The following is a 24,335-nucleotide window of genomic DNA, read 5'->3' on the forward strand; positions in this document are numbered from 1 at the left end:
CACAAATTTCCGGGCCAGCGGATATGATGACGTAATTGGAGGGAAGTTAGCAACCACTGGCCAATAATGTGTCTTCTTTCATTGTTCAGAAATACTATCCAATCAGACGATGCGACATGTGATAATAAAATAAAAAACACTGTGCAACTTGCAAGCTGAATAACTAATAAAAGTAGGCCCAACAAAAAAGATTTTTTTTAAAGATCAAATAATAACAAAAATCAAAGTTGTTACTAATTTGTAATGTAGTTTTGAAGTGAATTGTAAAACCGAAAAGATTTTCGTGGCAGAACGCCCGAGTTTTACAAACTAGTCTGGTTTTGGTCCAATCTGCTGCGCGCAGGCAGTATGGAAGAGTCCATGCTATCGAGCGACTGATACCAGACACAAGCTCCAGCGGGAAAAACAAAATGTCAGCCTCCATAATCAAACTTTATTGAAAAAAGAAGAGCGGATCTTACGTCTTCATCTTTCAAGTGAGAAACAAACCTATGGAAATTCTCTAACCTTGTAAAATATTCTAGGTGACTAGCCCTTCTTTTCGTTTAAATGTATTTGTTGTTTAGAACACAGACACACGGTTAAAAGTTAAAGTGAAATAGTTTTGTCTAGTTTCCGGACATGGAGTCTGTGAACGTAACCCTCCTCCGATCCCGCCGTCGTCGGGAGGAGGGTTACGTTATCGCAACGCAACTAGAACTAGCCTAGACCTAAATTTATTTTTAGAATTAGATATTTTATTTCAATCATTAATTAATGAATGAAAACATGGTGCAGGATACAAAAACTTTTCAAAATTTTGTACTCGGGTATTCGCTGGCCAACCATTTTTTGAATTAAACCATGATTTAAATTCATGCAAATTCATGCATGATGACTGCGACTTGCCCTTTTTTATATATTTGTGCGTCAACATGATCAATTATTTTTCAATTGAAATCCGTTGAACCCTCCTAGTCCTAGAGTCAACTAAACCAAATAATACATTAGAAAACATTGATGGGATCTTGTTGCCGCAGGTGTTTACAATAAAATGAAAAGTGCATGGTGCTAAGCCAATCTAATCTTAATATATGTGTGGAATGCCAGTACTTACTGGGAATGTTCTGGTCGTTTAATGAGGTTTTTTGGCTGAAACTTAGGTACAATTTTTACATCCAAACAGAAGGAATCAGCAAGCTAAAGATTTGTGCATATATAGTTTGTGTGTAATAATAATATATCACTATATAATTTTTTCAGAAGAATCTGAGAACCCATGAATCACCACTTGGTACATTTTTACAGGCAGGGAATCTTAAACACACAACAAAGATTGTAGTTTAATGGAAAATGAAATTGTTGATCTTGGCCAGCTGGGTATTTGTTTTTCTTTTTCGTTTGTTAAAAATTTTAAATTTTGGTTAAGTTCAGTTATTTCTGTATTATTTTTTTATTGATTCACAGAAGATGGTCTTTGTTGTCTGAGGATTGATAATACATTTCACCATGAGGCGCTCGGCTGCCCCCTCCCAGCTCGCCTCGGCATGTAAGAGACCACGATTTACCCCTCCTTTTGCAGTCAAACAGACCAGTGGCAACGAGGACAGTTTGGAAATCAAGAATCAGAGATCATCGAGTGCCATCACAACATCAAATAGATGTTTTGATGCACAGAAACCAATTGACGACCGCTCTGCTCTAAATGTTCTCCAGCCTCGCAAGCAGACAACAGAACCCACTGTTCAGACGTTGGGTTCTTCAGCTTTCACCAGTCCCATGAAGCAAACTTTAAATGCAAGAAAATCACTAACATCAAATGTAAAAGAAGACTCTGCAGAAATCAGAAAGTCAACAACCAGTGATCTCTTAAGATGCACTGATAACAAACTTTGTAGCAACTCGAACGACGAAAATTCAGTCCAGCCTCATGAAGGGTCAAAGGTCAAACAAGGTCACCTCATTAGTGGGTCTTTAGGAGACAGCGTATCAGCCACTGAACAAACTCAAGCTCCCGATGTGAAAGCAAGACCTAGAAGCATCCAGTATCGAGGGTTTAGGCAACCCTCACTGCAGACAACTCATCCCCCTAAGGCAGTGGCTGTGGCAGAGCCAGGGGAAGTTGAACCACACTACTTCAATGTTGTGTGGTATGTACGTTTCATACACTGTACTACAATACTTCAGCCAAGACCCTTAGAGCAAATTAAAAAGTGACTACTGACCAATAGACCCTGTGCATTGAAACTGCCTTCTTTGTCACCTAGAGTTCTTGGCTTCTTCTAGAATGAAAAATAAATGAAAATGAAGTAGGTCTTCACTGTTTTGGGCTTGTGACATCAATTGCAAGGGTCTGTTCCTATATTTAAACACTGCGGACAATAGGTTCTGATTGTTTATTACTAGCTGTTGACTTATTTTCCTTTCTAATAATACATTTTCAGGTGCAAGTTGTCCAAAAAGAAGCACAAGAAGTGGGAAGGGGATGGTGAGTTTTCTTCCTTATTTATTTGTCTTTCAGCTGTCTGTTTTATTATAACATGTATTAAAATCAGGTCTCCCTATTTTTCCAATATCGTTGTTTTGGGGTTAAGGTTAGGTGCAAGTCAGAAGCCATATAGCTGTTTATCTGCCCTTTAGCCAGGGATCACACCCATGTTTACAATGTGACCTGGGAAGGGGCAGCAGAGGGGAGGCAAATTTGTATTTCAAATTTCGAATAATACTATTTCTAATCTATATATTATTGTTTTTTACAGCTGTGCTTGTGACCAGAGGAAAGTCTGTCTCGTTATTAGACACAGAAGGAAAAGAGTAAGTTGATTTTTACCTTGATTTAAATATTAAACCCAGATTAATTTTGTGTGTGGTATTTAAACAATTTCCAACATTTTTATTTAAGATCAAACGTGATACTTAATGGAAGCATTTACCCCCATGTTTGCCTCTATGCCCCCTGGTCATTGCCTTGGTGCACTTAAAATGTTCCAGTAGGGTGCTCTTTACCAAGGAGAAAATGCCTTGGTGCCCTTGACATTTCAAAAATGAGGCATACAGGCCTGGAATAGGCTTTCTAAATGTTTCGTGGAAGGGGATTCCAGAGCCGGGGAGCAGCGGTTTGAAAGGCACAATCTACAGCATGCGACTTTAATAGTTTGGGGGCTATGGAGGTGTGTTTTGTTGAATTATGAGCGTAGAATGATGTGTTGAAACATTGCCAAAACGCACCAAGTTGTTCAACTAATATTTATTTTTCACACGACCGCAGATCGAGTCAGCCAAAATTTTGGGTTACCCACAAGTTTTGTTCATGTGTCCTCAGACAAATTTTTGAAGCGTCAAAGAGATATGAAGATGCCTAAGAGGTCAGATATTTTGTCAAATAACAAATGAAGTTAATAATTTTTGGTTTTTCTTGTGTGTGACAGAATCGGCAAGGGTAGAGGCTACAAATCCACTGAACTCAGCAGCTTGTCCGAAGGTCATACGCTGGTCATTGGTGGCAAGGAGATTGAGGTATGTTCATGAGGTATAAGTCAGGTATGAACTGAGTAAACTAAATGAGAGTATTACACGTGTTTATTTGGTTTACGGTAACACCATGCTGGGTAGATTATGTTCTACCCAGGAAGTAGATTTACACATGGGTCACTCTTAGCCAAATATACATTTATACCTTAACATGCAAAGCCTCAAATCCCATATAGATTTATACATCTTTGATCTTATACACCTTATTCATTAGTGACGTCATTACAAACAAAGTAAAGGTCATTCATTTTACAAATGCAAGGCCTTGGTCATCCTTTTGTGCATTTTTCTGGATTCTTTTGATGCTAATTTACCAACGTCTTGATTCTAATACTGCAGGTCATGAGTGAGATTCCCCAAAATGATTTCACTTCAGGCAAATGTTTCCAGACAACTTCAGCTGCCTCTCCTCCAGAAGAGACTTCCTTTTCATCAAAGCCTCCTGCTGCTGCCAAGCCGTTCATGAACCCACTGAAGGCTGGGTCAACTGCATTAAATCCTCTGGTAATTACAGGCATGATATTCTTCCTGCTTAAGTCAGATTTCTGATTTGTTTTGGTCGTGGAAAGGGGAAGTGTCAAATTTCTACAATAGCAGTGTAAGTGAAGTCTAGTAACCCAGAGTACAGATGCGCAAAAGCCGTAAAATCCCTGCTAACCTATGAAATACGCTTGACTTAAAGGCAGTGGACACTATTGGTCATTGTCAAAGACTAATCCTTCACACTTAGTGTATCTCAACATATGCACAAAATAACAAACCTGTGAAAATTTGAGCTCAATCGGTCGTCGAAGTTGCGAGATAATAATGGAAGAAAAAATACCCTTGTCACACAAAGTTGTGTGCGTTCAGATGCTTGATTTCGAGACCTCAAATTCTAAATCTGAGATCTCGAAATCAAATTCGTGGAAAATTACTTCTTTCTCGAAAACTACTCCACTTCTGAGGGAGCCGTTTCTCACAATGTTTTATACGACCAACCTCTCCCCATTACTCGTTACCAAGTAAGGTTTTATGCTAATAATTATTTTGAGTAATTACCAATAGTGTCCATTGCCTTTAAATCTTCACAGTCCATGCTGGTAAACATACGACCAACCTCTCCCCATTACTCGTTACCAAGTAAGGTTTTATGCTAATAACTATTTTTAGTAAATACCAATTCACTGCCTTTAGCCCAGAAATCCCTGCTTCAAGAGCACCAATTCTGTGCTTACAGTATGGAGAGCCATGAAAATTGGGCTGATTGACTGTTGTTAAACTTTTGTTGACTAATAATGGCAGGTAATCAGTGATGTTAACTCAGATTTAAAAAGCTTGTGTTTAAAAGCACTTTCACTTTACAGAGAAGTAAAAGTAGGCAATTTGCTAATTTTTTTTTCTGTTTAGATTTTGTAATAACTTTCAGCTAAAAACCCCCAGATTTGTTTGTGTGCCTTTCTATCCAGGCCGGCTCATCCAACAAAACAGCTCCAAAACCTCTCCACGATGCAACACAACCCGATGCCCTCGTAATGCCCCGCCCTTCCTCTGCACACCAGTGGGCCAACAATCCCCAGCACCTCCCTGTAGTGGATGTGGTCTTGGATCCCTACTTGACATCCAAGCTCAGACCCCATCAGCGAGAGGGAGTCATCTTCCTGTATGAGTGTGTGATGGGAATGAAGGGTTTCCAAGGAAATGGGGCAATACTCGCGTAAGTGTTAACTGGATTTAATAAAATAGGATAAAGAATGTTAATTTTGGTTTCATGGGAATAGAGGGTTTCCAAGGAAATGGGGCAATACTCGCGTAAGTATTAAAGGATTTGGGTACTTTTTCAAAATGTCCATAGATTTACATTAAACTTCAGGGTTTGAAGAAAATGATAGTGGAAAGCTTCCCTTCAAATATTACTAACTAAGGTTGTGTAGTTTTTGAGAAATGAGTAAAACAAGTCACAAAATAATTCTGGTCTCATGAGACCAAAATGATTTTAGCACGTAAAATCCCCTTAACCAGTTATGATATTATACCAAAACCATAGCATAACTGGTTAATACGTTACATGCTAAAACTGAGACGAAAATTATTACTTCAAGGGAAGCTACTATCATAATCTTCACACTGTGTAAGTTTAATGTAAGTCTGTGGACATTGTGTTTTTTGTTAGGAAAAAGTACATAGACCGTTTAAATGGATTTAATAAAGTAGGATAACGAATATTAATTTTGGCCTCACCCTTACACCGATGTGTGTTAGCATCTAATATATGGTTTAGCGCTATTTACTCAGAATTTTTCAGAGTTCTGTTTTTCATGGAACTCAGGAAAGTGCTGGTGTATCTAAGCACTGAATACACATCATTTTTCTTCTGTTTTTCACAGAACTCAGGAAAGTGCTGGTGTGAGCACTGTATACTCAGAATTTTTCAGAGTTCTGTTTTTTCACAGAACTCGGGAAAGTGCTGGTGTGTATGAGCTCTGTATACACGTCATTTTTCTGAGTTCTGTTTTTGAACTCGGGAAAGTGCTGGAAAGTGCTGGTGTAAGCACTGTATACACAGAATTTTTCTAAGTTCTGTTTTTCACGGAACTCAGGTTCTTTTTCTCACTGAGTAAACACCGTCTTCTCCGATTGTCACTTGTATCTACCTCTGCGTTACTTTGTGGTTTCAGTGACGAACTATTGCCAGTATCTGTGCTGAATCTTTCAGGATTTATTGTATTGTTGGCAATTTTATTTTTTCTAGGGATGATATGGGACTTGGGAAGACCCTCCAGTGTATCTGTCTAATATGGTAAGTTCAGGGATGTGGTCTCTCTGTTTTTAACCCTAAATAAAAATTTGTTTACCCCCCCCCCCCCAACAAAAAACAAACAAAAAAATACCAACATAGGGTGCGTTCGTATAGCTCCCCCTGGGTCGACCACGGTGTGTGTGGCGTTTTTTTCTTCCAGGACAAACGTAGGTAATTATCTGCACAGGTTCGTTCTAGAAAAAAAAACGCCACGCACCGGGGTCGACCCAGGGAAGCTAAACGAATGCACCCAAATAAACCACAGCTTGATTTGTTAAGTTTTTATAATTAAAATCAAATTTACAAATAGAATTTCCAAGATTGAGTAGGGTTTTTAAAATGAAAGATAAATGTATGTGAGCAGGCTTCGCGCTAGCAAGGTTTTGTGCTCGCAAACATTTACGCTTGCATATACCGGTACATGTAGGTCAGCCCTTGTTCTCAATAAAATGTTCCTGCTTTTTCAGGAAGGCCAAATATTATGCCCATTGAGCCACACCCTCCTTATCAGAAACACCGGAGCTTAAGTCCGGCGCAATTGACTGCTCGGCCACAACACGCCAAGGACTTTGAGAAGACATTTATGTCTTTATTAATATTTATCGGAAATAGACAAATTTTATGGAGACAATTGCTAACTCCTCCTTCGTGATGTAAACTGCAATTTGTATATTCTAAATATTGTTGTAACCCTTCTCCAGGTTATGTGATATGTCTCCTTTGGAATAAAACAAGAAATCAATCAATCAACATTCTATACCAGAGAATCTTACACAGCCAATTGGTTTATATGTCGTTGAGATCTGTCTTTGTTTTTAACACCAACAGGACACTGTTTAAGCAAGGTCCTTACAGGGGCAAGCCAATCATCAAGAGAGTGTTGATTGTCACACCAGGAAGCCTGGTTAAGGTAAGCATCAAAATAAAGTAGAAACAGAAAACAGGTGTGCAACTTTCCAGCTTATTTCCTTAGTTTTGGTGCCTCAGCTATGTCTCCCGGATTCTGCAGTTCCCTGAATAACCCAAATCTTTCTATGTTCTGATGCACAACTTACAGTATATATTTTGGTTTGCGGTAACACCATGTGTGTGTCTCCTGACGATGACTAGAGCAAGCTAGTCGAAACGTTGAGACCACCCAAGAACTGACTCCGCGGTAGTACAGTTAATTACAATCCTATAAGCTAAAGTAGTAGTCCCAGCCTATTTCTATACCATCCCCCAGGTAATAGTTAATAAGCAGGACAGTTCTTTTCAGAACTGAGAAGTCTCCCGAACACTGGAACAATCTACTCCGCGGTAGTAGAATTAAGCAAGACAGTTCTCGAAGAACAAACTCTACCTGGCAAGTAGATACACACATGGTGTTACCGCAAACCAAATAAATATTGATACCACACCATGTAATGCCTCAAATCCTATATACAAATTACAGTAATTACTATAAATGTACACCTTCTCCTTAACCAGTTAGTCTCCCTTGTAGTTTTTGATATATGAAATGAAAATTCACATCACCTGAATATGATCCCCTGGCTGCCTCTTCCTAAGTTGTACTGAAACTTGAGTGTTTTCCCTGGCTACACTGCAGTTGTATGGCTTCTCACTGGCATCCATGAACATAGATCTGTTCTGTATCTGTATCTATACCTCACAGAAACCAAAACTGGCATAAACGCAACGTTTGAGAGATATTGACAAAATGGGGAAACCGTCAACATAGGGCTACAATCTGGGCCAAATTGCTTGGGCCACCCCCTGCCCACTTTCCCTGACAATAAACAATTCTCTCCCCCGCCCCCGTCCCCCCGCTCAATGTTGACTTGAAGGCAGAAGAAGACCGTGCAACAATGAGAACCAACATTGAAAGGGGGCAGGGGGGCCCAACGAGATATGGCCGAGATTGCAGATAGCTCAGTTGGTAGAGCCCCGGCACGTTAATCCAGAGATTCAAATTGCGCTCTAGTCAATTTGTCTTTGTTTGTTCAGCCCCAAATATTTCTCCTTTATAAAGACATTATTCAATTATTTAAACATGGTTTATTTTTGGCCCTAATTATTAGAACTGGTGTCAGGAGTTCAAGAAGTGGCTCGGTAATGAGAGAATGCGAGTGTTTCCTGTAAATGTCGACAAGAAAGTCCAGGTACTCCTTTTTTAATTGTGTCTCAATTTATAATGAAATGCCTTTTTTTTGTTGGTGTTTGTCTGCAACTAAACTTGTTTAACATTTTTTTTTTTTTTAATAATATATTTTATTGTGGTAAAAATGAATGATAACAATGATTATGTTCATAAAGAAAACTTAATACAATGCCGGTACCTGCCTAAAAAAAAGTGCTCATGTCACTTGAGTATGACTGTGGATCATGTGAGCATGCTTGTTTGAACAGTTGAGCCTTCAAACAATTCTTGAATGTTGTGATGGATGGAGATGATTTGGGGAAGTTGGTTCCACACTTGGGCTGATGCTGCGGAAAATGACCTGGGCCCAATTTCATAGAGCTGCTTAAGCACAAAAATTTGCTTAAGCAAAAAATTCATTGCTTAGTAAAATCAGATTAGCGGCCAAGACTCCACTCAATTGTTATGCTAAGTAAACAACAGCTTAATACTAGTCATAACCAATGTATATGGCATGAAATTTTGGCCAGTAACATGTGTAAAACAAGCAAGCTATTTTCGTGCTTAAGCAAATTTGTTGCTTAAGCAGCTCTATGAAATTGGCCCCTGTGTTGCCCCCCAAAAAATAGGAGTCCTGTGATGAAGTATCATAAGCTCATTCGAACGTCATCAATTTTTTAATGTTTTTGTTCGATCACACCCCATGGGGTATCACAGGAATTTGCCAGCAGTCCAATCTACCCAGTCCTTATCATCAGTTATGAGATGTTCGTTCGATCCATTGAGGCCATAAGAAAGATTAACTTTGACTTGATTGTGTGTGATGAAGGACATCGCTTGAAGAATACCAACATCAAAACAACATCTGTAAGTTTTTTTTAAATTTTTTTTTTAAAAGTTTTATTATTACAGCAGAATCATGTGAGTATGAAGGAGGCTGTTCAAATAACTTGAGAAGTTTTTGCATTTTTGCTCTGCCGGCCAAGCCATCTAGTGGATGATACCAATGCCTACATCCTTATAGACTGTGAAGGGTGTAACCCTGTTTCGGCCCATGACCAGTATTCTCACTTGGTGTGTCTCAGAATATTCATAAAATAACAAACCTGTGAAAATTTGAGCTCAATTGGTCGTCAAAGTTGCGAGATAAAAATAAAAGAAAAAACACCCTAGCCACACAAAGTTGTGTGCTTTCAGATGCTTGATTTGGAGACCTCAAATTCTAAATCTGAGGTCTCGAAATCAAATTCGTGGAAAATTACTTCTTTCTCGAAAACTACACTATTTCAGAGGGAGCAGTTTCTCACAATGTTTTATACGAACAACCTCTCCCCATGACTCGTTACCATGTAAGGTTTTATGCTAATAATTATTTTGAGTAATTACCAATAGTGTCCACTGCCTTTAAATCTTCACAGTCCATGCTGGTAAACATGGTAAACATTTGAACAAATTTTCATTGTTAAAATAATGCTTCGGAAATTCCAAGTGTGCCGGAAAGTGCTAGAGCTCTTCGATCAGCAGGATACTTTAAAATTAAAGCTTATTAAAGGCAGTGGACACTATTGGTAATTACTCAAAATAATTATTAGCATAAAACCTTACTTGGCGACGAGTAATGGGGAGAGGTTGATAGTATAAAACATTGTGAGAAACGGCTCCCTCTGAAGTGACGTAGTTTTCGAGAAAGAAGTAACTTTCCACGAATTTGATTTTGAGACCTCAAGTTTAGAACTTACGGTCTCGAAATCAACCATCTAAACGCACACAAGTTCGTGTGTCATAGTGTCCAATGTCTTTACCACTGCAGTTCTACTCATGACCCTTACTTATTAGGTCTATCTTTTCCCCCTCTGGTGGTTAAAGGCACTGGTCATTGTTGGTAATTTCTCAAAATATTTGTTAGCATAAAAATTTAGTTGGTAACGAGCAATGGAGAGCTGTTGATAGTATAAAACAATGTGAAATACTGCTCCCTCTGTGGTAACGTACTTTTTGAGAAAGAGATAATTTCTCACTCGAAAATTAAAAGACTTCAGGCCTGAAGCCTTTTTAGGACCATTGTAAGCACACTAACTTTCGAAAATGGTGTTTTTCTGTCATTGTCTTGCAAATTGAGCTCAAACTTTCTCAGATTTGTTATTTTATGACTATGTTGGGATACACCAAGTGAGAATACTGGTCTTTGACAATTACAAAAAGGTGTCCAGTGTCTTTAATATAATTTATATTTGTTTGTTTTAATTGCAGCTAATATCAAGTATACCTGTGCAGAGACGGATTCTTCTGACTGGAACTCCAGTTCAGGTACAAATATTTGACGTCATTTGAAGTAGGGCGCCCTCTCTGACAGGTCAAAAGGAGGTTGGTCATTAGACTGGGCCCCCGAGACAGGTCCCCGCTGTCAGATCCCGTGATTCCATTGGATACAATCATGGTTTGGTGGATGTGCAGTGACATAGATGCCCAAATAGTCACTGCTGTCACGTCCGCAATAGAAGTTGACAGCGTATCTCTATGTGAAATGACCGAGGTCAAAGGTCAAACTATACTCCGCTTTTGATCTCGGTCTCTGGCGTTGTAGTGACGTCAGATGTTCAGGCTAGTTGGTCATTGGCCCATCTGGTGCACAGCTCATACAAATCTGTGCGTTTCGATGGTTTTGTTCTCAATTACCTCTAACCTTTAAGATGGCATTGTGGTTACATAAATGCATTTTGTGATGCGATCATAAGCTTCAGGCCAACAGGTGTAAAACTTTCAAAACTATTATTGTTTTTTTTGTAAATTTAAATACCAAAATATACCTCATTTTATTTTTGCAACTTCCTTCCTGAAAAATAACATCAAAAAGTTGTTAAAATTTGATTGAAACAAAAGGTGTCGATAATTCGTTTGATAGGCCTATCTCGCCCATTTCACTAAATTTTATTTTTAGTGTATCAATTTATTCATATGTTTTTTATGTTAATACTTAAATTTTTAGAATGACCTTCAAGAATTTCATTCAATAGTTGAATTCTGCAATCCAGGTGTCTTAGGTAAGTTGAATAGATTTGTTTCATTTCAATAGAAGAAAAAAAAATGTGAAATGCCATCGGACATTACTGTTATTTGGCAAAATGCGTTTCTGAGACTATCTGATCTTTGTATATGTATGCAGCACCGGTAACCAAATTGGCACATAACATGTTGATAATATGTTGGTAATGTTTTAGTTTTTGTGATTAAAATCACAAAAACTAAAACATCACACAGTGCAGTAGGCAATTACATTAATCCTTGTGCCCACCGCATGCATATTAACAATAACAGTTTGGAGTACAAACACAATGATCGTTGCACAACATTTAACAATACATATAGGGTCGTGGGTCTGAATCCCACCCGAGTAACATGCCTGTGATATTTTTTCACAGGACTCGGGAAAGTACTGAGTATACAGTGCTAACACACATTGGTGTATAGGTTAAAACCAAAATTAATAAAATATATTATTGTGTACAACATGCATGCATGTTTTGCTCAATACCACAGATGTTCTTAAAGGCCCAAAAATATGCCATAACAAAAAGAACAGGTGGGTATGTAAAGAAACAGGTGAGTTTAAAGGGGAGAGAAAGCCCATCTGTAACACTGATGATGACGTCACATGAACAGGAGACTTTCTGGGACGATAGGTGGCAGCAGACTTACCGGGTAAAGCCATTGTTCTCAGAATGATGCGCATGTTCAGAACTACGTGAACAATGAAAATTTACCCAGTAAGTCTGCTGCCACCTAGCGTTGGAAAGTCTCCGATTGGCCCAATAATAAGAACAGAGATTATATTTTGCCATTGTTCATTTGTAGGGTCCAGCGGAGCATTCAGACGAGTATATGAAGACCCCATTACCAAGAGCAACCAACCTCAAGCAACAGAAGAAGAGAAGAAACTAGCGGCTACTAGAGCAACAGAGGTCAGTAAAAAAACAGCAGAGAAACTAATCTGGGGTTGAACAAAGACAAAATTGACTAGGGCGGGATTGAAACCATTAACCTGTAGTTTAACGTGGTTTAGCAGCGCTCCACCATCTTACAGTTTTAGTGTTATTAGACTTTACATAAAAATATAAATATTCAAATCGATACATAAAGAAACAAAGAAGCGAAACAGCTAAAAAAAAATACCAAGCCAGCGAATGGCGAGGAGGAACAGGTGCCCAGCCGTCCTGCCACAAAGAATGTCCCCTAATACCCACCCCACTGTCAAAAAAAAAATGGAGAAAAAAAGGGGGCGCTTGAAGTCGGGACTGACAATTACGGACGACAGTGTAGCTGTATAGACCTACTATTTTGTCAAGACCTTTCTTGGGAGTGCCAGTACAAGCCAAGATTGTGCATGTATTGACTTATGTTATTGTTTTATTTTGTCTTCAGTTGTCCAGATTGACTGGTTTATTTGTTTTAAGGAGAACTCAGGAGATCAACAACAAGTATTTACCTCCCAAAGGTTTGTCATTTTCCCGCCTGTCTCCTGTTGAAGTGTAGTATGACTATTTATCCACATTTTCAATTTTCTGAGCAAAACTGTCACAGAAAGACATATTGCATACTGCACGGCAGCACCTTGTAAACCTTCACATGGCATTATAAATGAATATGTCTCAAACGTAGCTCCACATACCTTCCTTGCAGGAAAAACAAAAATCTTGAGTGCTTTGATAAGCCCATCGAGTGTGATAAAGCACTATATAAGAATCCAGTTTTATTATTAAAGGAACACCTTGCCTTGGATCGGATGCGTTGGTCTATAAAAAGCGTTTGTAACCGTTTGTTATAAAATGCATATGGTTGGAAAGTTGGTTTTAAAATTAGAATACAATGATCCACACAAGTTTGCCTCGAAATTGCGTAGTTTTCCTTTTAATTTGACTCCCATAAATGGCCGACCGTGTTAGTCGACGAGGTAAAAGGAAAACCGTGCAATTTCAAGGCATGTTTGTGTGGATCATTGTATTCTACTTTTACAGCACCTTTCTACCCATATGCGTTTTATAACAAACGGTTACAAACGCTTTTCAAAGACCAACTCGACCGAACCAAGGCAACATGTTCCTTTAAGTATATGCTTACCCTCTTGTCTGTGCTGTTCTTCTTGGTTCTGAGTTGACAAGCTCTATGAGTTGTACCATCCCATGTATCATCTTTGGCTAAATTCTGTACCACTTTGACATGCACATGCCATCATGTCATGCGTTATGCACACTTTACCTTCATTCAATTATTCAAGGTGAATATTGTTTTATTATTGCCAATAATAATAATAATGGCTTCTTATATAGCGCTAAGGTCCCTCACGCAGTGACACTCATGGCGCTCCAACATTATTACCCCTGGTCACTGGGCCTGAAATCATTCCGTAAACCATCTCAGCTCCCTGGGGAGTATACAGCCTTGTGCATCAAATATGCACTACTTGGGGCTAATCAATCAAAAGAACAATCTCTGCCCTCACAGGTACCCATTTACCCCTGGGTGGAGAGAAGCATTTATAGTGAAGTGTCTTGCTCAGGGACACAAGTGTCACGACCGGGATTCAAACCCACACTAGTCTGCTGAACAGAATCACTAGAGCTTGAATTCGGTGCTCTTATCCGCTCGGCCACGACACCCCACAATGCACATAGCGAACAAGACAAAGAAAATTTACGACATGATAAAGGTCTATTTCATTAATCCATTCATTCAGTTGAGACAATCGTCTTCTGCAAGCCAAGTCGTCTCCAGCTTGCTCTGTATCATAAGCTTTGATACGCCCATTGGGTGTGATAAACACTGTGAACCCAGTAGTAATATTACTACTATTGCTAATGCACACAGGGAGACAGTGAAAGTCTAGGCATGATAAGAGTCTATTCTATTTTATCCATTCATTCAGTTGAGACAGTCGTCTTCTGCAAGCCAAGTCGTCTCCAGCTTGCTCTGTATCAGAAGCTTCTAAGTTCCCGTGTGCTCCGTAGCTGCCTGACTGCCTCCAGCGAGTCCTCCCCTCACCTTGTCTGCATCATGGCGCTGAAGAAACTTTGTAACCATCCCGGGCTGCTGCATCAAGTATGTCAAGACACGGATGAGGAGCGTCAGGCTAGGGCTTCTCTGGATCCTGGCTACTTGCAAGAAGTAAGTGTGGTCAGAAGCCCCTTTAAACATGAAAGCCGAAAACGTCTGTCCATCGTTCTTGGGGCCAGTTGTTTGTCCCAAAGGTTGCATGCGATATCTTGACAAACATTCACACGATAACACACATGACATGTGACGACATGTACTGCTTAATAGTTTGTGCACGTGTGATCGTTGTGCGATAGCTTGGGACCTTGGTAATCATGCCATGCGTCGTTTTAAATGTCTGATCATAGCGATGCGTTTTTTGGAGGAGGTCTTGATCCTGGTTGTTTATAACACGGGTCCAAGGCAATTTCATCACACAGGTTCATTTCATACGAGGCAAGTTTGTGATTTTATTGCAGCAATGTGATTTCGTAGCAAACGGGTTCTAGTGGATAGAGTGATTACAGGGTAGAATTTTCTATTCGCTTACTACACTGATGTTTATTAAGCACTGTATACTCGGTACTTTCCCGAGATCTATTACAAAACCCTAGGCGAATCATTTTAGTACCCAAGACCTTTGCATTGCTAGATCATTAAAGGGTCTATGTACTTTTTGTAGGACAAAAAACACAATGTCCACAGATTTACACTAAACTTACACAGTTTGAGGATAATGATAGTAGAAAGCTTCCCTAAAAATATTACGTGCTGAGGTGCTGTAGTTTTGGGGAAATGAGTACAATAATGTCATGAAAATGATTTTGGTCTCATGAGACCAAAATATTTTAAGCATTTAAAAACGTACTTTCATGACATTGTTTTACTCAATTCTCAAAAACTACAGCACCTCAGTAAGTAATATTTGAAGGGAAGCTTTCCACTATCATTATCTTCAAACCCTGTAAATCTATGGACATTTTGAAAAAGTACCCAAATCCTTTAATATCAATTATTCTTTTTGTAGGAATCGTTATACAAGGACCTGTTTCCACTCTACCCTGAAGGCTTCACCCTGGACAGCCTAGACACTGACCACTCAGGCAAGATGCAAGTCCTTGCTAGTCTTCTACGCTCAATGCACAAAGATGGTCCATCAGAGAAGATTGTCCTGGTGTCCAACTACACACAGGTATAGCAAATAGCCCATGCCTAAAATGTGTATGTTGCTTGCTTGCTTGCTTGCTTGCTTGCTTGCTTGCTTGCTTGCTTGCTTGCTTGCTTACTTACTTACTTGCTTAAGTCAAGTGGTGTCCTCGAATCACAATGGTTCCCAAAGCCTTCCTGTCCCCCATTGCCGACTTGAAATCTGCTGATTCAAGTCCTGTCTCGATTTTGAGAATGTCAGTGTAAGTTAGTGCCGGTCTACCAGGTTTCCTCCTCCCATACTTAGGGGTCCACAGAACAATATTGGACACTGATTCGTCTTTGCTCCTGTAGCAGTGGCCAGCAGAGCGCCTCCTTCTCTGTCTGATTTTTGTTGATAGCTTGGGTAGGTTCCCATATAAGACTTTGTTGGTCATATGTTGACTCCAGTGGATGTATGTTGATGATTGTAACTTCTCCATGACATACTTTATGCAAGGATGAGAAATTTCTGAGTTTTGAAGTCTGCCTGGTGCAAGTAAATAATGTGTTTTCTCCAAATTATGCAGCAGGCTCTTTAATCCACTTCTCCAGTGCTAAGGATACTGTTTCCAAAAGCTTCTTGGAATCTATAACTTCAGGGGTTACCAAAAGGTGAAAGTGTCGTGGCCGAGCGGTTAAGAGCGCCGAATTCAAACTCTGGTGTTTCTGATTAGCAGAGTTTGGGTTTGAATTCCTAGCCGTGACACTTGTGTCCTTAAGCAAGACACATAACCATTGCTTCGTCCTTCGGATGGAACGTAAAGCCGTTGGTCCCATGTGTTGTGTAACGCATGTAAAAGAACCCAGTGCACTTATCGAAAAGAGAAGGGGTTCGCCCCGGTGTTCCTGGCTGTGGCTGCTGTATGCGCCGTAGCACCTTGTAAACCCTTACAAGGTGCTAAATAATTGGGTCTCAGAATTCATCACTGCAATAACCTATCTTTCTGAAAGTTTGTATATACTCAGCACCTTGAGTACCTTGTTTGGTAGATACATGCGCTATATAAGACTTTGCTTTAATATTATTACTATTATTTGAATGGTACCTGCTGAGATCTGGATCCCAGCTTCAGAATTTGTTGTCAGCGTTGACTCTCACCCCTGTTTATGTCAGATATATTCCTTGTTCTTAAAGCTTGCCCAATGAATCTTGAAATATGTTTTTAAGATAACAAAAAAGGTATTAGTTTACAGCTTTTTTCTTTCTCCTCTTTCCCATTCTTAAAAATTGGATTACTTTCACAAATTTCATACTTTTAAAGGAACATGTTGCCTTGGATCGGTCGAGTTGGTCTTTGAAAAGCGTTTGTAACCGTTTGTTATAAAATGGATATGGGTAGAAAGATGTTGTAAAAGTAGAATACAATGATCTACACTAATATGCCTCGAAATTGCGTGTTTTTTATTTTAACCTCGTTGACTAACACGGTCGCCAATTTATGGGAGTCAAATTTTTGCCTCCCTTAAATGCCCGACTGTGTTAGTTCGCGACGTAAAAGGAAAACCGTGCAATTTTGAGTGATACTTGTGTGGATCATTATATTCTACTTTTAAAACATCTTTCTAACCATATGCATTTCATAACAAACGGTTTCAAACGCTTTTTATAGACCAACTCGTCTGATCCAAGGCAACATGTTCCTTTAATGTTGTATTAATTTTATTTTATTAAATTTGTTAACCTTGGATGCACATGTTTTTATTTTTAGTGTATTTTTTTGTACTTTCTTAGTGTTTATTTTAATTTACATAAGTTATTATACATTATATATGTACTCTATTTGTTTGTAAGGAGAGGTCTGTAGCTCACAGTTGTTGCTTTGCTTTTGTTTCTCCAAGCTCATGTGAAAGTATTTTTGTATTGCTTTGAGAGCTGAATAAATAATAGCAATATCTTACTAATGCAAGGTAGAAATCTTGTCTTGATGAGTAGATTGTGTTTTTTCCACAGACCCTGAGTCTACTGCAGATGTTGTGTGAGCAGGAAGGTTATAAATTCTGTCGTCTTGACGGGAGTACACCGACTTCAAGACGCCAGGAGATTGTAGAACATTTCAACAGTTCATATTCACAAGAAAGTAAGTTACTCTACCCTGTCTTTGTAACGAAGTGTCGTGGTCGAGTGGTCTAGTTCATTGATCCAAAGCTCTGGTGTTGTTAGCAGCAGAGTGTGGGTTCAAATCCCAGTCATGACACTTGCGCACTTAAAGCCATTGGACCCTTTCAGTAAACAGTGTTGTCCAAGGCCCACGCTTTGTGTACCACAACTTCTATATCAAATAACAAACCTGTGAAAATTTAGGCTCAATCGGTCATCGGAGTCGGGAGAAAACAACGAAAAAAACCACCATTGTTTCCGCGCGTTTCGCCGTGTCATGACATGTGTTTAAAATAAATCCGTAATTCTCGTTAACGAGAATTCATATTGTTTTGCTGTTTTCTCAAAAAGTAAAGCATTTCATGGAATAATATTTCAAGAGAAGTCTTTCACCATTGCCTTCTGTAAACCCTGTAAGTTATTTGTAAATCTGTGAACTTTTTTTTTTTTTTCTGAACCGAAAGGGTCCAATGGCTTTAAGCAATGCACTTAACTATAATTGTTTTGTAAAAAAGTTGGGAAGGTAGTGCATTCTGCTCTACCAGCCAGGCTCCTAGTGGATGATACCCTTTATTTCTTAACTGTTTGCAAAAACCAAGTTTTGGACTCCCCTGATCAAAACTAATTGTTTTTTTTTTCTAATTTTTCAAAAGCTTTGTCATTTCATGCCCCAAAATGTATTGTGCACACCCTTAATCTCATTTCGCAGTATTTCTTTCTTTTTATTATTGAATCTATCTATCAGTTTGAATGTGGTTTTAAATTGATAGTGGGTTTTTTTCTGTATCAGCACTGATAATTGTCCATGTATCTTTATTGTACAAAGCTGTATTTCTACTGAGTTCCAAAGCTGGTGGCGTGGGCTTGAATTTGATTGGTGCATCCAGACTGCTGCTCTATGACATCGACTGGAATCCAGCCAATGATCTGCAGGTATGAATACCTCATTTACATAAATGTCCATTTACATAAATGGCCATTTCATTTTTATTTGATTAAAACGAATGGCCATTTCATTTTTATTTGATTAAAAAATTGTTTGTTTACAGACTCAATAATAACTTTTGCCCGCCTTTTTGTTTGCGTTTTGAAACTTAGATGCCCAGCTTTTTGAAGAGCTTTTGAAATCGTGCATACATTTTTTTATTAAAGTCATTCTCACCAAAGAAATGATCTTGCTGATTTGTGCATTGGTACGTCCCAAAGTCAATAGTATTTCTTGAGTGGTTATGCCCTTTTGTGATAGCATGTATACTTTGGGTCATACATGTTCCATTGATAACACTTTTTAGAACATAAAAACGATTGTACAGAATACAGTAATGACACATTCAGAATACATCAAATATATCGTACTTGTGTCGTCTTTTTTTTGCAGGCAATGGCAAGAGTTTGGAGAGACGGTCAGAAGAAACAAGTTCATATTTACAGACTCATCACAACGGTGCGTGTTTAACCAACCCAGTCAAAGTCATCCTTGGTGAATTCACCTTGGAAAAAGTGTTGTGGGACACACTAGAAATTATGGAAAAACATAAACGAAGACAATTCAAAGAACTGACAGGAGAGAATGCAAACTGTTCCCAGGCCTTGAACTACATGGAGGCCCTGCCACCGATTTCACCAAACTCATCCTAACTTAGGATTAAAGGAACACGTTGCCTTGGATCGGTCGAGTTGGTCTTTGAAAAGCGTTTGTAACTGTTTTTTACAAAATGCATTACGGGTAGAAAGATGTTGTAAAAGTAGAATACAATGATCCACACAAACATGCCTCGAAATTGCATGGTTATCCTTTTACCTCGTCGACTAACACGGTTGGCCATTTATGGGAGTCAAATTTTTGTCTCCCATAAATGGCTGACAGTGTTAGTTTGCACAGTAAAAGGAAAACCACGCAATTTCAAGGCAAACTTGTGTGGATCATTGTATTCTACTTTTAAAACATCTTTCCAACCATATGCATTTTATAAAAAAGGGTTACAAACGCTTTTTATAGACCAACTCGTCCAATCCAAGGCAACGTGCTCCTTTAATCTTAGGACTTAGGGCGAGTTGAATTCCCTATCCGAAGACGTAGGACGCATTGAACCCATCCTAAGTTAGGACGGGTTACTCGTCCTAACTCGAGATAGGATTAATCCTAGCGTTTCGTGAGAACGGCTGCTGGCCTTTTTTGCCCTGCTCTTATCATTGGTGCCCCTTCAAAAACTCCCCATAAACTTTAAGATTTTTCAATTGGAGTCCTTTTTGCAAAATGAAAATCTCCCCTGCCCTCTCAATGAAGAAATTCCAGGCCTGTGTAATGAACTTATAGGTAAGGAGCTAATTAGGCCCAGCTAGAAGCATAAAATACTGATGTGATTTCTCCCTTTTTAACCAGAAATCCGTTTTTTCTTGAAGTAAAAAAGGGGGAAAAAAAACTAAGATCAAATTCAAAAGAACATGAAGATAAAACTATATGGAACACACCGTATTGCAGAGTAGGGGTTTTAAAACCAAATTTAAATTATCCTGAGCAGGCTTTGCGCTCGCAAGCTTTCGCGCCCGCAATCTTTCACGCTCTGCGCTTATAGTGCAGATTTTTTCAACAGCTTATCACACCCATGATGAAAAGACAACTTTTTTAAAAATTTTGTACACAGGGTACAATTGAAGAGAAGGTTTATCAGAGGCAGATCAGCAAGCAAGGCCTGAGTGGGGCTGTGGTGGACGCCAAGAGCCATGGGCATGTCAAATTCTCACTGGAAGATCTTAAGGTAATAGCTTTGACTGATGTGTATAAAGCACTGTATACTCAGTACTTCCTAAAGTTTTGTGAACTAAAAACCACAGGCAAATCACTCGAGCAGGATTCGAACGCACAACGCAATGCTATATTGTTTGTATTTAGCGCCATGAGCACTTTTGATGGATTTAGTTTTCATTATTATTATTATAAGTTTTCATTATTATTAAGGGAATAAAAGGGGAGCGACAAGTTCTTAAACTGCCGTTTAAAACCTTGCAGGGGTGTGGCCGTACAATAAAGGCCCTTGCGAGTGTACCGGTATTGAGTGCCATGAGCACTTTGACGGATTTAGTTTTCATTATCATTATAAGTTTTCACTATTATTACATGTCTATGTTATTGTTTGTTAAGTGAGCACTTTTATGGACTTCTGTGTTTTATAAATTTTCGTTATTGTTATTATATAGGATTTGAGGCATTGCATGGTGAGGTATCAATGTATACCGGTATTTGGTTTGCGGTAACACCATGTGTGTATCTACTTACCAGGTAGAGTTTGTTCTTAGAGAACTGTCTTGCTTTATTCTACTACCGCAGAGTAGATGTTTGGGGATTCGGGAGACTTCTCAATTCTGAAAAGAACTGTCCTGCTTTTTAACTATTACCCGGGTGGATGGTATAGAAAATAGGCTGGGACTACTACTTTAGCTTATAGGATCGTAATTAACTGTACTACCGCGGAGTCGGTTCTTAAATTGGTCTCAATGTTTCAACTAGCTTGCTCTAGTCATTGTTGTTATTATTATTTGCAGGATCTATTCACTTTGACTGAAGGCACAGTGTGTATAACACATGACATGATGGCATGTACATGTCAAAGTGGTACAGAAGTAGTCCTAGATAACCCACAGGAGAGTACAGTGAATAGAACTTGCCAACTTGGAGCCAAGAAGAACAGCACTGACAAGAGGGTAAGCAGAAACTTTACTGATACAATTTAAAGGAACACGCTGCCTTGGATCGGACGAATTGGTCTATAAAAAGCTTTTGTAACCGTTTGTTATAAAATCCATATATGGTTGGAAAGATGTTTTAAAAGTAGAATACAATGATCCACGCATATTTGCCTCGAAATTGTGTGGTTTTCCTTTTACTTTGCGAACTAACACGATCGGCCATTTATGACTCCCATAAATGGCCGACCGCGTTTGTCGGCGAGGTAAAAGGAAAACCGTGCAATTTCGAGTGATACTTGTTTGGATCATTATATTCTACTTTTAAAATATCCTTCTAATCATATGCATTTTATAACAAACGGTTAAAAACTCTTTTCACAGACTAACTCTACCGATCCAAGGCAACGTGTTCCTTTAAAATGGTGATGAATATTGTCTAAAGTCATCAACACTTGGCGCAAGCAAGAGTCGTAATGGTTGATGGTGGCCAGTGCAATTCGGTCATTTTGTGACGCAAAATGGCAGCAGACTTACTAGGTAAATAAATCCATTGTTCTCAGTATTGTGCGTAAACATGTACTCAAAACTATGTAATCAATGGCAATTTTTCTGGCAAGTCAGCTACCACCTAGCGTTCCAGAAGGACCTCATTGGATTCATTTCACTATTTTTAAACAAGCTGACAAGATCCGAGTTAAAAAAAACAAAACAAAAAGTTGAAAGAAAATAATGGTGTTTGATTTCCGGACATTTTATTTTACAAAATTCTATTTACATTTTTCTTTACATTTGTTATACATGTATTATACAGAACCTGGCCATGAACCAACTGATGGAATGGAAACATTTCTTGGGTCCACTGAATGAAAACTACCAGGTAAGTTCAACTCTTGCTTAAAGACACTGGATACTATTGGTAATTGTCAAAGACCAGTCTTCTCACTTGGTGTGTCTCAGAATATGCATAAAATAACAAACCTGTGAAAATGTGAGCTCAATCGGTTGTCGAAGTTGCGAGATAATAATGAAAGCAAAAACACCCTTGCCACACGAAGTTGTGTGCTTTCAGATGCTTGATTTCGAGACCTCAAAATCTAATTCTGAGGTCTCGAAAACCTCAAAATCTAATTCTGAGGTCTCGAAATCAAATTTGTGATTTTACAAAATTGGAAAATTACTTTTTTTTTTAAAACTACATTACTTCAGAGGGAGCCATTCCGCACAAATATTTTATACTATCAACCTCTCCCCATTACTCGTTTCCAAGATTATTTTGAGTAATTTTAAAAAATTATTTTGAGTAATTACCAATAGTGTCCACTGCCTTTAAAAGTAAAATTGATAAAAAAGTGGTTCATGAATTTTGAAGTACCATTTCACTATTCTGTTTCACATCAACAATTCTGTTTGCACAGTGATTGTGGTTTTTACCCTCACACCAATGTGTGTAATAGCACTGTATACTCGGTGAGTTCTCAGGAAGTACCGCGTATACAGTTCTAACACACACGATGTAAGGGTAAAAACTAAAAATGTTACATCTATTTTCCTTCTGCGAATTTACTTATTAAACTGCTTCCATGACGTGTTGGTTAACAGTTACAGAGCAAAAATCTGTTATTTACGAAGACAACTATTTTTTATAGACATTTGAAAAGGAGATTATTACATTTGTGAAGAGGATGTTTTTGATTGTGTGTTGTACTACATTGTCCATGTATGCCATGAATTAATTTGTAATTAATGTATCAAGAAGGATTCTATACAGCACCAAACATCAAACCAGTCACTGAGCTCTTTACAATATTAAAAAGTAGTCGAAAATATTAACCAACAATAAAGCAAACAATTTACATTGATAAAAGTACAAATTTACAAGTTATAAAAAACAATACCACATTAAACATAAATAATAAAAGGTTAACAAAATAAATACCTATGCTCTGTAGATTTGTTTTAACATTTTATTTCATTTCAAATTAATTCTTTACTGGCAACACCCACAAAAACAGGCTTAGCTCATGATGTGACATCACTTGTGGAGTAAGGACCCTAAGAATAATAATTGTTTGAATTTTTTTTTATTAAGTTCTCGTTTCACCAGTGCCGATACATACATGTACTACATCGTGAGCAAGGCTTGTTTTGTGGGAGTTCCTAATTACATTGTTTCAAATGAAATAAATTGAAAACAAAATACCTAACGGTGATAGCATTGATAGTAACAGGTATATTTTCAACTGATTTATTATATATTTAGTAAAAACTTGGCATGGCATATGGACAAGGTAGTACAGGTTATATCCACCATTTTTTGAGTGATAAATTGATCACATGGACACGTTAATTGTTTATTCGTTTTTCTAAATGGCAACCCACATAAACAGGTCACAATAGCCCCCTCAAGAGTCCTGTTTTCCATTCTGAAAATATGTTTGGTCGTGCAGTCTTTATTTTTTGTTTTACAACTATTTTTCAGAGGGGATATAAACCCGTCACTAGCCACTGGTCAGCACATGAAAGAGTCAACTAGCTATTTTTGATTATTTCACTAAACTGTACACTCGTTTCTTTATTTGTTAGGATGAACATATAGCGAGTGCTGGGAAGCAGATCACATTCGTATTTCAGAATGAAACCAATGTGAAGCCATTGAATATTTAGAATCAACAAACAAACTCAACAAAGAGGAACATCTATGAATCATTCTGCAATACATTGACATTATTGTATAGAGCTGTGTTTTCGCCTGCTGAAAACCAAAGAGGTAATAGTTCTTAAACTGATGATTTAAGCAAAAAATAAGCAGTCTACAAGAACTGACAAGAATCTGCAAACCGACAAGAAGAAAGCGCTCGCACAAATGCTCAAGGATCCCTCCTACGCATCCAAATTGTGAGTTCCTGATGCACAGAGGTCAAGGT

General features: G+C 38.4%; 1 protein-coding gene across 2 annotated transcripts; it reads left to right on the forward strand.

The window, feature by feature from the left end:
• The first annotated feature begins 362 nt into the window (after positions 1-362).
• Positions 363-24,132, forward strand: LOC139938471 (DNA repair and recombination protein RAD54B-like). Of its 2 annotated transcripts, none has more exons than XM_071934021.1 (24): positions 363-476; positions 1,447-2,129; positions 2,424-2,467; positions 2,739-2,793; positions 3,408-3,495; positions 3,850-4,014; positions 4,959-5,206; positions 6,242-6,289; positions 7,118-7,199; positions 8,353-8,433; positions 9,129-9,278; positions 10,662-10,718; positions 11,398-11,452; positions 12,264-12,370; positions 12,831-12,903; positions 14,332-14,570; positions 15,466-15,630; positions 17,578-17,704; positions 18,551-18,657; positions 19,103-19,168; positions 20,370-20,483; positions 21,268-21,426; positions 22,223-22,288; positions 23,995-24,132. In XM_071934021.1, the coding sequence occupies exons 2-24, from the start codon at positions 1,489-1,491 to the stop codon at positions 24,073-24,075; spliced, it is 3,018 nt and encodes a 1,005-aa protein (XP_071790122.1). In that variant the 5' UTR covers positions 363-476; positions 1,447-1,488; the 3' UTR covers positions 24,076-24,132. The 2 variants fall into 2 exon arrangements, with proteins under 2 accessions (XP_071790122.1, XP_071790121.1); XM_071934020.1 differs by having other exon boundaries at positions 388-524.
• The last annotated feature ends 203 nt before the right edge of the window (positions 24,133-24,335 follow it).

The sequence above is a fragment of the Asterias amurensis genome, chromosome 6, assembly GCF_032118995.1.
Source record: "Asterias amurensis chromosome 6, ASM3211899v1".
NCBI lineage: Eukaryota > Metazoa > Echinodermata > Asteroidea > Forcipulatida > Asteriidae > Asterias > Asterias amurensis.